The 16,352-nt window shown below is 35.8% G+C and overlaps 2 protein-coding genes across 2 annotated transcripts; both read left to right on the forward strand.

Annotated features, from left to right (window-relative positions):
• The first annotated feature begins 5,514 nt into the window (after positions 1-5,514).
• On the forward strand, positions 5,515-6,312 carry LOC125199265 (abscisic acid receptor PYL2-like). The gene has a single exon (XM_048097338.1). The coding sequence runs from the start codon at positions 5,562-5,564 to the stop codon at positions 6,132-6,134; it is 573 nt and encodes a 190-aa protein (XP_047953295.1). The 5' UTR covers positions 5,515-5,561; the 3' UTR covers positions 6,135-6,312.
• Positions 6,313-10,222: 3,910 nt separating this feature from the next.
• On the forward strand, positions 10,223-14,590 carry LOC125199277 (myb-related protein 330-like). Its single transcript, XM_048097348.1, has 2 exons — positions 10,223-10,326; positions 14,087-14,590. Exons 1-2 carry the CDS (start codon positions 10,223-10,225, stop codon positions 14,553-14,555), a joined length of 573 nt encoding a protein of 190 aa, XP_047953305.1. The 3' UTR covers positions 14,556-14,590.
• Positions 14,591-16,352: the final 1,762 nt, after the last annotated feature.

Here is a 16,352-nt window from a genome sequence, read left to right on the forward strand (position 1 = left end):
TACTAAATGTCAAAAATGGTTACGATGTTTTAGTTTTTGCGATAAAAGTGAATATTTCAAATTTGAAAGCAAACAAAATTCCAACATTTATTTAAAAGATACACGTCCAAATATTTGCAGTGACAGTTTGATAGTTGCACATGACGATATGAGCATGAGTCGTGTGAGTAATTATGCTTTTAGTTTAGGGCCACTGATTCAATTTTGCATAGAAATAGGGTTTATAGTATATTGTAAACATATCTAACATACAGTATAAATATAATACTACTAGTGGAATTTTTCCCATAACAAATGTTTCTAGAAACTTTTGTACCTCAATTTTGTTACTATATAACTATATACGTCCAAGACTTTGTATAGTTTTGCATCAACATCATATATAGTGACTACAAAAATACATCTCCTCATATCGCAATCAATTTTATTTGTTTTGTCTAAAAAATTAGTCTCATTTCTACCTGATAAATTTCTCTTATGTACCATTTTTGCTTTATATGTCTACTTAATTTATCAATTCGCGTTAGAATGTAGGGATATTGGCACATGATATACAATGTTCCTTCCGTTTCGCCAGTAAATTGAGCAAACTTTTGGCAGGAGTTTTAGAAAGGAATATCGGGTATGTTAAATAAATAGATAAAAAGTAAGAGAGAGAAAGGTAGAGGAATAAAGATAAAGTGAATAAAGTAGAGATAATAAAGTAAGGAGAGAAAGTAAAGAAAGAGAAAAAGGTTACGTATATGAAATGACTCAACTATGAAGAAAGCTTAGAAATGGAAAAATGACTCGTATGAAGGAGCGGAGGAGTAACTTTCAAAAAGTTGAGTTTTTCCACTAACTTTGAAATTGGCAAATAATATCCTGAAGACTTTATCCCAAGTTTTATTATTTACCACCAATGAATTTTTTTTGGCTATATTAATAGATTGAAGAACAAACTTGGAGGGTGTGCTTCAAGAAAAACTATTCTCAAAAATTGAAAATCTTGAAACTCTCGAAGTTGTTGTCAAGAAATTACAAAAATAATGATATTATTTGCCGGAATTTTTTTATTGGTGGAAAATAACAAACTCAGGGTAAAATTCGTGATTTGTTTACTAATTTCAAAGTTCGTGGAAAAAATCTAACTTTTTAAAAGTTACATAATATTAGGCATCAATAATATTAGGCGTCAATATCCCTATAACGTACTATCTTATTTACTGACTAAAGTTATTGACAGTGGAACGAGGGTATATAGCATTAAGCCAAACTAATATCTATCTAAAAAAACGATATTATGCATGTAAGTATACATCTGTATTTGTGACAAATTCATTACAAAAGTTTTTCATTTTCCAACAAAGTAATATGCACACGTCACATATATAAATACTGAAGAGTATCATTACACATTGCGCAGAAAGATTCAAAAGTAGATAATTACTAAAATCCAAATTAAAAAGAAATTTTCGATCGTGACAAATTGAATAAATTGGACACCTAGTCATGAGAATTAACCTCTTTTAACCACATGAAGACATGTATTTTGTAAGTGCAAGAATCCCTTAAAAATAAATAATTCATTCATTACTTCGGAGTAAGTCGACCTTAATTTGTTGAATAATTTATTTACCAGTCTGTATTTTATTCACTTACTTATACTCATCCACACTATACATTTAATAATAGGTGCTACATATTGACAAGAAGATTCTGGAAGTAGTTTTATTATTTAATTAAATCACAAGTAGTAATAGTTTTACTGTCTCCTTTTGCAATAACAAATCTTTAGGTGTAAATGTGTAGACACTAGCTGTATGGTCAAACTAGATGATAGAATTATACTTATTAATAATTAATGATTCCATCAACCCTAATTCCAAAGTTTGTCCTTTAAATTTTTAATTCCTCCATGATAATTGTCTTCAATACTTAAAATATTAGTAATATTCTTGTCTAGCACAACAACCCTTAGCTTGGCTCAAGAGGAATTAATAAAATATAACAAGCCAAATTAATGTTCCACAATTTGTAGGTCAAATTTCAATCTCCCTACTGTCATGAAATTAGTTCAATGGCATCTCACATGGGTAATTGACTACTTATAATAACGATTGTATATATTCTGCTAAATTCAAGGACACATGATCACTATTCAAACATAGCTTACAAATTCATCGCAAATAATTAAGGTGCTAACTAGATTAATTGTACCAAAATACGTGAACCATGAAATCTGTATTTGTTGAATTATGATTATCATCAATATATAGCTTAATATCGGTCTTTACATGTGAGTTTTGGATGATCTTAATTTTGATACATGGTAGGTAACTAGAGAGATTGCATTAACATTGCAACCGATTTAATTTACTAGATAGTCCATTTTTAATTTAGGTTGTCAAAGTATTTTGGAATCTCATTCATGGGGGCACGAGTTTAAATTCCTTAGTGGCGAGTTTAAAGATTAAAAAAAATGAGTGAGAAAAAGTTAGTGGAATATGAGTCTCACTTGTATATATTAGTTTTTAAAAAAAATTTGAGTGGAATAAGTTGGTGGAATATGAGACCTATTACCATTTATGGTAAAGTGAATCGGGACTCTATTTGCGAACTGGATAAAATGGAAAAACGAAACTCTGTTCGATAGAGGAGTATTTATTTATTTCTGCGAGAAGGTTGAATAAGAGAATATCGACTGTAAGTCCATAAGTTTTCTTATATACTTCCCATCACAGCTAAATATCTTGTTCTACACATAATTTGATGTAATGTTATTCACTTATTCAGTGTTAATTAAAAAAATAAAGAAATAAAATCACATTTTCTTTTTTATGAATATTTTAATTTAATTGGAACATCACAAAATCGAACATATGTCAATTTAAGTGTACGATATATAGTAGAAAGTAGAAACAGTTATGCATCCTAGTACATATCAATATTTTCAATAGTTGAGACTATACTTGAGCCACGAAAAAAATACATCTTTAATTATTTTTTGAATACATATTATATAGAAAGAGAGAAGGGTTAATTAAAGTGGGGCCATGCTCATATATGTGTGTGGGGAATACTGCAAAGTGGAGTGATAGATCACGCGATCAGTTTGTTAACTTTCATCACATGATTTACGAATCTATTGCCAACACTTTTCAACGACGGCGACTACACCCTTTCCTCTTTCGTCTTTCTTTCATTTTTATTTTTATTTTCAATTCTCTTTGCATCATCTTCACCATTTTCTTATTTTCCTTAATTGGAAAACGCCCATCTCTACGAAATATTTGATGACATTAAATATTTTATTACATTGTAAATTGTCGAACTAACTTTGATGAGGCTGTTGATGGCAACAACATGAATTGCTTACATTAATTTTTAATTTCGAATGGAGAATATTTGTGTTAGGGTTCAGCGTGCACATCCAACTCCATATTAGTATGATATATGTCGCTTTAAAGCTCTACGGTTTGCTCACCCGAAAGCGCTCATACTAATAGAGTGGAGTAGCTCATATATATATACTCCTCCGCCCATTTAGAATGGTTTACTTATTTTTTGGTGTCACTTTAGAGTCACGATTATAATATTCCATAACTGGTATTAGGCCCCACATTCCACTATTTTTTTCCACTAAAACTAATATAAAAGTAGGACCCACATTCCACTATCTCGTTCCCACTAACATTTTATTATAAAACTAATATAACTATCTTTTTTCACCAATTTTCCTTTACATTTCTTAAAACTTGTGCGAACTCAATGAGACTCTAAAATAGAGCGAAGGGAGTATATGTTTCAACTCTTGTTCACTCTACTGTTAAATATGGTTTGCTCCTCTTCGATTTGAATCTTAAAAATAATTTTGAGCCCAACATATCTCGTACTCACAGATACAATATCGAATTGGTAACTAAATTGGTATATGTTTAAAAAAAGAGAGACAACCACGAGAGATTCTCTAATTGCCACTTATTTGAGACATTGACATATGCTTAATTATTAATAATAATGGATACATGACCCTCTATAGAATTCTCCCTTTTTCCCTTCTTCCCTTAAGCCATAGAAAAGAGACAATATTGGGAGATAACAAAATCGATTAATTAAAAATAGTGGGCATAGATATACGAATGTCGCCCAATTTCTTTTCATTTAATTTCATTTCTTCTATTCATAGTGCTAAAACCAATCATGAATCGTCCATTGCTTTAATCGATTATTCGTCTACAATGATCGAAACTCTACTTTTTCTTAATTGGTCCATTGTTTTGCGCAAATGAGAGAAATTGCTTTCATTGAAAGAATGAAACAACAATAATTCTAGAAAAAAGTGTCTAAATAATATTTAAAAATATATAGTCATTAGTCCCTGGACCCTAATATAAATAAAATAATGAATCCCACAGCTGTTTCTCAATATATATATAGCTTTCCTAATATATTTATCTAATCTAACCTATTTTGTTCAGTTTCTATTTTTGCTAAAAATGGAAAGACATTGCCCTAAAGTTAAGTTTAGCTTGTCTTTTTGCAAAAACTAAGATGACCGCCATAAAATAAAATCTCATGCATTTTTCTTGAGTTCTACCACTACACATAAAACATTACTTAATTATATGAATGGACATACATAATGTATGCAGGTATGTGCAAATATATATTATTAATTGATTTCCAGTTATAGTCATTTCAAACCAGATGCACCCATTGTATTTTCTCAATTTAATATATAAATATTCCCTTTCTTGGAAAAATGACAACTGATAAATTATTTTTATTATGTCACAAACACCAGGGGCAAATATGTCCATCCAATTCTGTTTAACCTAAACAATCAAAACCCTAAATAATCCCAATAAATTCCACCCCATCTCTCTACTAGTACTTTATGTTCATTCAATGTCAAAACCCAGGGGTTAATTACCTATAAAATTGAAAATTGATCGAATTTTGATTTATATATTGCATTTTTCAAAATTTAAATAAAAAATCATAAATTTTCTAAATTCTCCGTTGTCCCATTAGATCAAATTTGTGCTATATATAACTCCATTTTCAATTTCTTAAGCTTGAAATTACGTTGTTCTCAGCCATCTATATATTGTCACATTAATATTAATTTACGTCCTTATACATTGATAACACCAAAATATCAGGCATGCGGTGGTATTTAAATTTTAAAAAAAGATGGAACAAATTAGAATTTATAGACTTTTAACTCAAAACATAATATTTGCAAATATGATTTTATAAACAAATCACTCAAAACATAATATTTGCAAAATACTTGATTTTATAGACGATTAACTCAAAATATAATATTTGCAAACTTTTTGATTTTATACACAATTAATTCAAACCATTTGCATTAAGAATTGATTTTTTTTAAAAATCCCAAATTGGAGGATAAATCCCTAATTTGAACAAATTAAAAATAATTTCCAGCTCATCACACCTCAAAACCTCCTCATAGTCATATATATACCACACTAACACACAAATTAAAACCCCCTTTCTCTGAAATCAGTGAAACCCTTTAATTCCCTCATTTTCTCTCTCTAATTTCTTCAATGGACGACAAGGGCGGGATTCCGCAGGGCCTAACCGCGGAGGAATTCGCCCAGCTGGAGCACGTGATCCGCACCTACCACACGTTCGACGCATTGCCCAACACATGCACCTCTCTCATCACGCAGCGGATCGACGCGCCGGCCGACGCGGTCTGGCCCCTGGTGCGCCGATTCGACAATCCCCAGCGCTACAAGCACTTCATCAAGAGCTGCCGCCTCACCGGCGACGGCGGCGTCGGCAGCATCCGCGAGGTCACCGTCGTCTCCGGCCTCCCCGCCTCCACCTCCACCGAGCGCCTCGAGATCCTCGACGACTCCCGCCACATCATCAGCTTCCGCGTCGTCGGCGGCGAGCACCGCCTCAACAACTACCGATCCGTCACCTCCGTCAACGAATTCACCATCGCCGCCGGCAAAACCTACACGATCGTCATCGAATCGTACATCGTCGACATTCCCGAGGGGAACACCGGCGAGGACACGAAGATGTTCACCGACACCGTCGTCAAACTCAATCTCCAGAAGCTCGGAGTGGTGGCGATCGCATCGATGCATGGCGGCGGCGCCGATTGAATTGATTTTGAGGTAGGGAATAATGGCGGAGGCGGCGGCGGTGGTGGTGGTTAGATATGTATTTGTTTTTAAATAATTAAGATATAATTAATTAATCATATGTAATGTTTGATTATTTTGGGGATATTTGATTAATTAGTGGCTAGAATTGAAACACGAAACGGTTTTTTTTTGTTCATGCAAGTTGGGAGGAATTTCATTTTCTATATTTGTGCATAATTATTTGAATAGTTTTAGCAGTCGAATTGTTTGGTGCGTTATTTATGCTGTGTCCACATTATCTCTTCATTGGACTTATTCTTATATATTCACTTTGATTTTACGGAATTAAATTTGATGTAGTTAAGCTGCAATTGGATAGTGTTAATTGGTTTCTTGAATTATTAGATGGGAAATTGTGAAAAAAAGTAATGTAGTCTACACACATTCTACTTATAGAGTGCGTGTGTGCGTGTGTGGTGTGTTCACACTTTTAAACATTTCTTTGATTTTGTGGGGTTGGAAGTTTCATTTAATTTTCAATGAATAAAGGTTTGATCTCTCATCTCATCGATTGTATTACAAATCTTGACCATTACTGTTTATTTTTCGTTTGGGTATTTTTATTTTTAATTTATTCTTTGATGACATATAGTAGTACTTTGAACAGGATAAGATGTACCCTAATTTCTATTTTTCTTTTTAATTTATAAGTTTTTCTTTGATGACCTGTACCTTTCCTATTCAAAGTATATGTCATTTTGGTATTTTCATTTTTTTCCCAATATATATGTCAATCTAGACTTTTCATCTTCAAGATTCTATCCTGTATTATCCCCCACAGAGATAAATATTCAATAAAAATATGTCCAGGCGACTAAATTTTATTTACTTGAGGAGTAAAAATTCAATGGTCTAAACATAATATATTGTTACATGGTGTGTCTAACCAATTATAATTATAGAAATCACTTCTCTTTTATTATTTTTTTCTAACTGCAATTGTAATTGGTTGGACACACAACATGGCATAGGAATATCCGTCTCAAAATGCACATTATAAAAAGCTGTCATTAATATCTAATTCATAATTTATTAGGGGGGTTTTGTGCAAAAATAAATTTTCTTAAATCATGAGTAGGCGGGAGTGTGAATCTTGAATTGATGGCTCATTTTTGGGCACTATTTAATTGCTACCTCAAAACAATATCCATTGACAATTGTACTTGTCATAAGCATTAATTAGATTGACATATATCTAACAAAATAATGCAGCCTGCATTGGCTTTATTTTCTTATCTAGCTATCGATACGAGAAACCCATGAATTTAAAGAAAAAGATACACATCCTTATCTTTACATTTATGACATATATAAATGTAGCATAGATATATGTACAATATATTAAATCTCCTATATGTATGAGTAAGTGTGTGTGTGTGTTTTAATTTCCTTAATCAGCATTACATCCATGAATTCATTACCTTTCAAAGATAAAGTGTGACCATGAATTACATTGAGTGTGTGTAATGAGAGATGAGAGAGAAAGGAAGAGAGAAGATGGAGTTTGTAAGTATGGATATAAAGTAGGTGAGCAACTTGCATTAAAGTTATTATGGTTGCGGCTGCAAAAATATGTCAACCCCATAATTCAATGGGATGGACAGCTTTTGTATCTTGAGAAACTTGTGAATTTTTTTTCTGCCATTGGAGACATGTGATTATCTCTCTCTCAAAACTAAATATATCTATGTTTTTTGGTCCATATTATGGTGTTCATTACATGTGCCCTTATGTGGGCTGGTATTCCTGTCCCATGAAAACATATATTTTGAGATGATTTGAATTTTTATTTACAAGTATGAGTTAAATAAAAAGAAAAAAATGATTGAAGTATTGTTAGTTAAGAATATTTTTTTATTTCTATTGGAAATATTTTTTTATACTAAAAGTAGAAATAGACTATTTTTATAGGACCTACTAAAATGGTACAACTGTCTATTTTTATGGGACGGACGAAGTATATTAATACCAACAACAGTATTGAATTATTTTTTTTATTTTAGTCATATTTTAGTGAAGAAAGAATAATTAAAATGGAAATTGGGAGTAGATAAATCTGTATGTGAGAAAGCCCATTGCAATTTAAAATTACAAGGCATTTAACTATCTCTAACAACGCTTAAATAGGCCCAATATACCGTAAGGCCCATTTTAATTTTATTGGGACAACTAATTTGGGCCGTTACAGGCACTGAATGTTTGGCTCATCCTTTTAGCGACCCACATTAATATACACACGAATCGAAAACACTCCTTTCATTACTCCTAATAAATTAATAATTTCTCGATATTTAACATTTCTTTAACTCTAAAAAATCAATTCCCGAAATCATTGATTACTTATTAAATTATACAATCTCGTACCTGAGGACTTTATAATTTACATATCTCACTTTAAAAAAGAAATAATTTTCTTACCCTTAAAATTTATTTATTTAGATTAACGATGTTTGGCGAAATTGGGCATTATATAATTGGAACAGGACATGTACATTTTCTTCTGTATGTGATCTTTAACGAATTTCATGTAGGACCGATATTGAGAGCATTGCAATCGGCCAGCGCAAAATCGGCGAGCGGATCGGCGTGGGCTCGCCGATCGCTCGTCAGCCGGCCGAAACGCTAGCCGATCGGCTAGCCGCCATTGTGGAGGCCCGATCGGCCAGCGCCGATTTTTGATTTTTTTTTTAAAATCATATATAAACGCGATTTTCGTTTCATTTTCATTTGCACCACTTGTTTTAACGAGTTTTCTCTCTCTCTAACTTTCTGTTCAAGAGCATCATCGAGTGACAACAACGAGTCCAGTCCGGCGACGAGCGGTTCTCAGACTCCCACAGTACCCGTGGGATCTGGATGGGGGCAGATGGGCCCGGGATTTAACATCCCTTGGAATCAGATGATGGGGATGATGGCTGGTGCGCCGGGGGGGGGGCGATGGGGGGAACCAGGGGGGTATGCCGGGGGTATGCCGTGGGGGATGCCGTGGGGGATGCCGGCGGCGGGCAGGGGAGCAGCGGGCAGTCAGCGGCCGGGTGGGGGGGTATGTTCAGATGCAAGCAGCCAGGATGATGCCGCAGCCAGATGATGGGGATGATGTGGCGTGGGGGATGCCGCACGGTATGCATCCCGGATGCCGGGGGGTGCAGGGGTCACCGGGAGGGGACGCGGTATATCGGCCCCCGCTTGATTTTTTGACGGCTTCGCCTCACACGCCGACTCCCGGTGGAGACGTTAGTTCTCGGCGATGACCTTCTGTCATTGCATGATATGGGGATCGATCTCGGGACGATGATACTCCCGTTCAAGCGACGCCGGCCGCGCCGAGGAAGAAGACGAGGGGGAAGGGGAAGGGGAAGGCGGTCGGCGAGTCATCGCAGCCCACTGCCACCGGCCGGAGGAAGTGGACGGAGGATGAGTACGCCGCGGTGGCCAAGGGGTGGTTGGAGGTGTGCGACGATCCACCGGTTGCAAACAACCAACGGGTCGTCAACATGTGGGCGAAGATCGTGCCGCTATAGGAGGCACCGCCCGCACGGGAAGGACTTCAGCAACAAGGAGGTCCGGAAGGGGTGGGAGCACACCAGGGCCGCGGTGGGCCGCTTTGCGAATTTGTACGCCAACGCCCTCCATCGCTCACTCGGGAAAGTGGGCAGACTCAAGGACGACGCCCGGAGGATAGTCACGCGAGCCGTTCCCCTTGGAGGGGAAGTATAAGGAGTTCACCTTTCCGGGAGTGCTTCTTGTTGCCGAAGGACTCGGAGAAGTTCCGGGCGGGGTGCGACGCCGGGTGGCCGAAGAAGCAGCGACTTAACTATAGCGGCGACAGCGGCAGCAGCGGCGGATCCCACGACCTCCCCCGGATGCCGAGGAGTTTCCATCCCCTCCTTCATTTACCGGTCGCCCCCGCCCGGTTGGGACAGAAGCGGGCGCAGCTGGCCGCGAGGGGCGGATCCCCCTATCGCCCCGCGAGGTCCAGGTCCTCCGCCCTCCTAGCCGCCCCACTCGAGTACACTATCCATTCGCGTAACCAAACGCGGGCTCAGATGTTACAGGTCTTCCGAGAGTGGAAGAACGCCACCGATCCCACGGAGAAGAGGTTTCTTTACGAGATGCTCGAGAGCATGCGTGCTGATTTAGAGATCGCGAGGTAACGGCTGGGGGGTTCCGACGTGGGCTCGATACCACGGGTGGCGGCAGCGGCGGCGGCGACGAGGAGGGCGACGGCGACGGCGATGAGGAGTAGAGAGTGGCGGGGCTCGGGTGTTGAAGCCCTTTTTTTAAAAAAAAAAAAAAAAAAAAATCATGTACTTTTTTTTTTAATGGAATGGATTATTTTTCCCGTATATGTGCCGTAAATTTAATTCCGTATATCGCAATTTTAATTCCGTAAATGTAGTATATTTTGAATTGTTTTTATTATGGGCTGGCCTACGGCTGGCCTAAATCTGACGTGGCAAGGTGGTTTTTTTAGTGTTGCTGACATGGCAGAGGAGAGAATGGCTGGCCTATTAACCATTGTGGATGCTCTGAAGAAGACAAATAAAATTTCGGATGTAGATATATACTATTTCGTGGAGTAGTAATTAATTTGTCAATTTGAAATTTTGTCCATACACTTACGAAATTGTAATCTAATCCACTCAAATTTACATACTACTACTAGTATTTTTCTTGTGGGGGATTTGAGGTATTGTAAATAGTTAACAAAATATTGAAGAGGGTTTGATATTTTGAATTTAGTGAATGAACTTTTGAGAAGGTGCAGTTTTTCAATTTGATTTAGAGAAGGGGACTCTTTATTTGGTTTTGTTTATTGAATATAGAGTTCAATTTGAATTACTTTTATTTTTAATAAAATTATTTTATCGTTGATATACCTTTTATAATACCCCCTCCGACTCCGTTCATCGATAAGTGTCTCATTTTGTCATTTTCGTCGATCCACCAATACAAGTCTCATTTACTTTTTATACCATTTTTGGTAATGGACCCCACATTCCACTAATTTTATCATATTCACATTTCATTATAAAAGTAATATATAAAAGTAGAATCTATCTTCCACTAACTTTTTCCTCACTAATTTTCTATTACATTTTTTAAAATTCATGTCCGGTCAAATGTGACCTTATAATGATGAACGGAGAGAGCAGTATGTAATTATAATATGTGCTCATAAATTAATCTTCTACATTATGAACGTGTAATGGATTCAATACCACATCAGTTTGTAGTACAATAAGAAAATTTACAAATCAAATAAATCTAGACAATTTATTGTCAAAGGCGACAATATCAGGCGTGTATGGTGCAGTTGTTGCAAAGAAATGGATAAGTTCTCTTCTGATAGTGAGGAATGCGCCCTAGCTCGAAGATTGTTACTCTAAGGGCGTGTTCGTTCTGTTACTCAAAAATGTGTTATTTCGTTACTTTATACTCCCTTTGATTCATAAAAATAAGGATATTTTTCATTTTTGGATGTCCCGTAAAAATGTCTTCTTCAATTTTTGATAACTTCTTTCTCTCTTATAAAGTGGACCTCTAAGGGCATCCACAATGGGGCGGAGGATGCGACGCCATAAGCCCCGCCCTATGCGCTGCCACATCAGCATTTTATCCTCCGCCCCTTCCACCTGCAATGGGGCGGACTATAGCTCGCCCTAAGCCCCGCCCTAAGTATTTTATTTATTATTTGAATATTTAAACACTATAATATTTACTTTTAATGTTTGCAAACATATCAATTAGCAAGAATAAATATAAAAACACTATAAATTAAAGACAAATCCTATTGTCAATATTTATTTTTTGTGCTTGCGAAAATGAAAAATTGTCGGAATTCATTATTGAATTTAGAGAGAAATTGAGATGAGGAAGAGAGTGGAGTGAAAGGTGTGAAATGAAGTAAAAAAATTGGTGATATATATAGAAGAAAATACAAAAGAAATTAAAAATTAAAATTAAAATGTATGCATCCTCCGCCCTATAGTCCGCACCCCTGCAATGGCGGACTAAGGGGCGGAGGATAGGCCGAAGGATGCATCCTCTGTGTCATAGTCCGTGGACGATGCATAGGGCGCAAAGGATAAAATGTGCATAGTCCGTGGTGCTGCAGTGGTGGACTAAGGGGTGGAGGATGCATCGTCCGTCGCATCCTCCGCCCCATTGTGGATGCTCTAATAAGAGTTTTGTTGGAATCAAATTAATAATTCACACAAATCTTTACATAAATCATACATGTCGAATACGATTAAACATAAAGCGGAAGTGTACATGGATTAAGATTCATAGTGCTTGATGTTCTTGACGATTCTGAAGTACAGAATTTAGTCTTCCAAGTGTCAACCCTTTTGACAGAGATTCGGTATTATGTATTTACGTCTGATCAATAGGAATGAGATTATATTGACTTATTTATAGGTTGCACTTACGGACCATAACCATATATTTAAAGAACAAGTCCTTAATTTTATTATAACTTTAGTTTCATCTATAACAAAAGTAAAGTTATACAAAGTAGTATCTGCATAATAGTCTTCATACTTTTATAGATAATCGTTTGACCCTATAAGTTATACTTCCTCTGTTCCTTATTAATAGAGACATTTCTTTTCGGCACGGAGATTAAGAATATTGTGTTAAATGATTGATTAATAAAGTAAGAGAGAATAAAGTAAAAGAGAGAATTATTTTGTGCCAAAAATAAAAATGACTCAATTAACTTGTAACTTCCCAAAATAGAAAAAATGACTCTATTAGCATGGAATGGATGAAGTATAACCTTAATAGATCACGTAATCGGGTCAATCAATAAATAGTCATAAATATTATACAATATTTAGACGATTATGTTGGACCATATTAAAATGTTCCAACAGGTTTAACCACTTATCAAGTCAAGAGATAGAAAAAAGTCACAAGGATACCGAGCCTCGTCGAGACTAGGTTTGCGGAAAGAAAATAAACGATAGAAAGTAAAGAAAAATATGTTATTTCATTAATTAATTAATATGATAGAAAGTGAGGAGTATATAATAGTGGGGATACAATGAAATCATAGGAAAGTAAATCAATATCCTAACAATATATTGTTAGGAAAGTATATCCTAACAATATATTGAAAAGATATAGTAAATCAAGTGACAACTAAACTAACGGATATATACTTTTTATTTATATCTCTCTTATTCTTCTTTTACAAATTGTGTATTAATTTCTATGCAATCTCAAATGTTCATATTTTTATGGGATGGATACGTTGTGTGATGATAATTAGCTTACGGGAAATAGTAGAGGTGATCCCCAGTTGATGATCATATCCTCTTGAGAAACTTGAAAAATCATTATCTAATACTCCTTCCATCTTAATTAAGTTGAGTCAACTTTTAGGTACAAAGATTAAAAAATTGTATTGAAAAATAGGAAAGAAGAATAAAGTAGGATAGTTAAAGAGAGAGTAAAGTAGGTGATAAAATAAAGTAAGAGTGATAGGATGATTTTTTTTTTCTCAAAAAAAGAAATATGACTCAACTTAATTGGGACATCCCAAAAGGTATTTACAACTCAACTTAGTTGAGATGAATATATTATGCAGTAGTAATATTCAATATTTAATTAAAACGTCATATTTATAACATGGATCGCGGGCAATTAATAATAGAGTAAAGGCCAAAACTGGTCCTGAATATATGGTCATTTTACGATTTTGGTCCTAAACTTTACCATTTGAATTTTTTGTTCCTGCACATTTCAAATCGGATCACAATTGGTCCTCCGTTAACAATTTCGTTAGTATTTAACGGTCAACGATTTTAGTCACAGTTTTGACCAACTTAAGCAATTTTTTATTATTTAATAAGCAAAATTATTTTTTATAAATAAAATCATAAATTATTTAATATGAAAAAATCAAATGAAATAGAAATAATTATAAAAATCCGCCCTCTCAATCCACAAACGCACCGCCCTCTCAATTCTGCCACCGCCGCCGCGATAACTCAATTGGATTTCAGAAATTCGGCTCCTCCTCCTGCTCCTCCGGTGGCACCGTCGTCAAAGTATAACTCTTCGTCGGCGCACGACACGAATTGCAACAGCACCACGACGGAGGAGTCTCAAGCGCTGCCACAGCAGCGGGAAGAAAGCGGCGGCGATGTGGATTTGGAGCTGTCGATTGGGCTGCCTTCGCAGGCTAAGTATATGAAGAGTGCTTCTTTCAACTCGTCTTCGTCGGCCGAGTCGGAATCGATTCACAATTTCTTGTGGCCTGCGGCGGAGGTGGTGGTGGCGCCGCCCTCCTCCATGTGCGCATGTCGGAGTCTGGGTTTTCAGAAGGGGCAGTTTGGTAATTGCCAATCTTGTAACGGATTATATTGATACTTATCATTTTTTATAATGATTTTTTCATATTATTTATTGCACATTTTAAATGAATATGTATTAAAATAATTAAGAAAATAATTAGGTAGTAAAAAATCATAATTAACAGTCTAATTTGGTCAAAATCGGGATGAACCCGTTGACCGTTAAAAACTAACGGAATAGTTAGTCCAGGACCAATTGTGATCCGATTTGAAATATGGAGGACCAAAAAATTCAAAAGATAAAGTTTAGGACCAAAATCGTAAAATGGTCATATGTTGAAGACACATTTTTAGTTGAACTCTTAATAATACTACTACACCTACAATATTAACTCTTCGTGGATCGAATTTATATTAAGGGCCTTAATTAAGTTCGGCTTATTAGGAGACCCGGTCTTAAATAGAGAAACATGTTAAGGTTATTTACATGTAATTACACGAATTTGCAATATTTTCTATTTTTTCATTGAACTCAATTTTTTAAATATAAATAAATGAACTTTGGGTTATTTTGATTTTTCAACGACAAAAAATCAAAACCAACGTGGCAAATTAAAATCCAGGTGGCAATCAATAACATTTTAGTTTAATTAATTAAAATACCACATCATTAACCCTCCACCTCACTTATTGCAATACCCTTTTCTCTTCGGCTAATCCCTTCCCCTTTCTTTCTGTAAAATTATGTATCCATTCCCGCTTACTAGGCTCTTTTTTTTTTTTTTTGCTATGACTGTCCACCCAATATTCGAGCTATAAGAGTGAATAAACGCATAAATTTTGAGGTTGAATTATTGATAGAGTGACAAGAGTTGAAATCTGTCTTGCATAAATTATCAATACAAAGATTTTGTACAAAATATAAATTAATCCTACTTTAGGAGTACGGTTTGCCTTGTATGTTTGCTTTATGCATTCTAGGGAGATACTAGTAGATTGAATAAATAAAGAGATGTTAATCGGGTCAGTCCAGCAGGTTTTAGAGTCCATTCTATTTAGGTATAGATTAATTGGGTTGTGATTTTTATTGGATTATAAGTATTCAATCCTAACCATAAATATTGAGTTTCGGGGTAGGTCTAACCTACCAGGCCAACCCATCGGATTGCGGGTTAATCATATAGTAATTTTATTGAGTTAGAAATTTGCAACGCTAACCTTCAAAAGTGAGTGTGATATTCATGTTAGCCTACGAATTCCGGGCTACACTGACATCTCCAGAATGAGTAATTAGAATAGTAGTAGTACTTCATTCGTCCCAACTAAAATGACATATTTCTTAGTCGGCACATTTTAGGTGGTTAATTAGAAAGAGAACAAGTATTAATGGAAGAGAGAGTTGCATATTTAATTGGAGAGAGAAAAATGTGTTTGAATGATAGAGAGAAAAAAATTACTAAAAATAGAAATATGTGTATTGTTTGGGATAGAGGGACTATTATTTATTACTCCTTAGAGCATCATTAACGTAGACGGGCCAGACCGCACCTGGGTCCCAACCCGCGGCCTGCGCGTTGGAGGAGAGAGGGGATGGAGCTGGGCCGTGCCTGGTTGCCGTCCGGCCTGACGTTGGAGACTCCCGGGACGGACCTGGTCGGGGGTCCGGCCTAGGTTATGGGGTGTTCGGGCCAGACCCGAACCCCCAATTCGTTTTTTTTCTTCGAAATTTTGCCTATTTATATACTATTTGTTCAACATTTTAACCAATTTCTCACTGTATTTTCTAGGAATTGTAACTTTTATATTCTAAGGTTTGTAATTTTTAATTTATAGGGTTTGTAATTTTTATTTTCGATTGAACAATGAATTT

This window comes from Salvia hispanica, unplaced genomic scaffold (genome assembly GCF_023119035.1).
Source record: "Salvia hispanica cultivar TCC Black 2014 unplaced genomic scaffold, UniMelb_Shisp_WGS_1.0 HiC_scaffold_444, whole genome shotgun sequence".
Taxonomy (NCBI): domain Eukaryota; kingdom Viridiplantae; phylum Streptophyta; class Magnoliopsida; order Lamiales; family Lamiaceae; genus Salvia; species Salvia hispanica.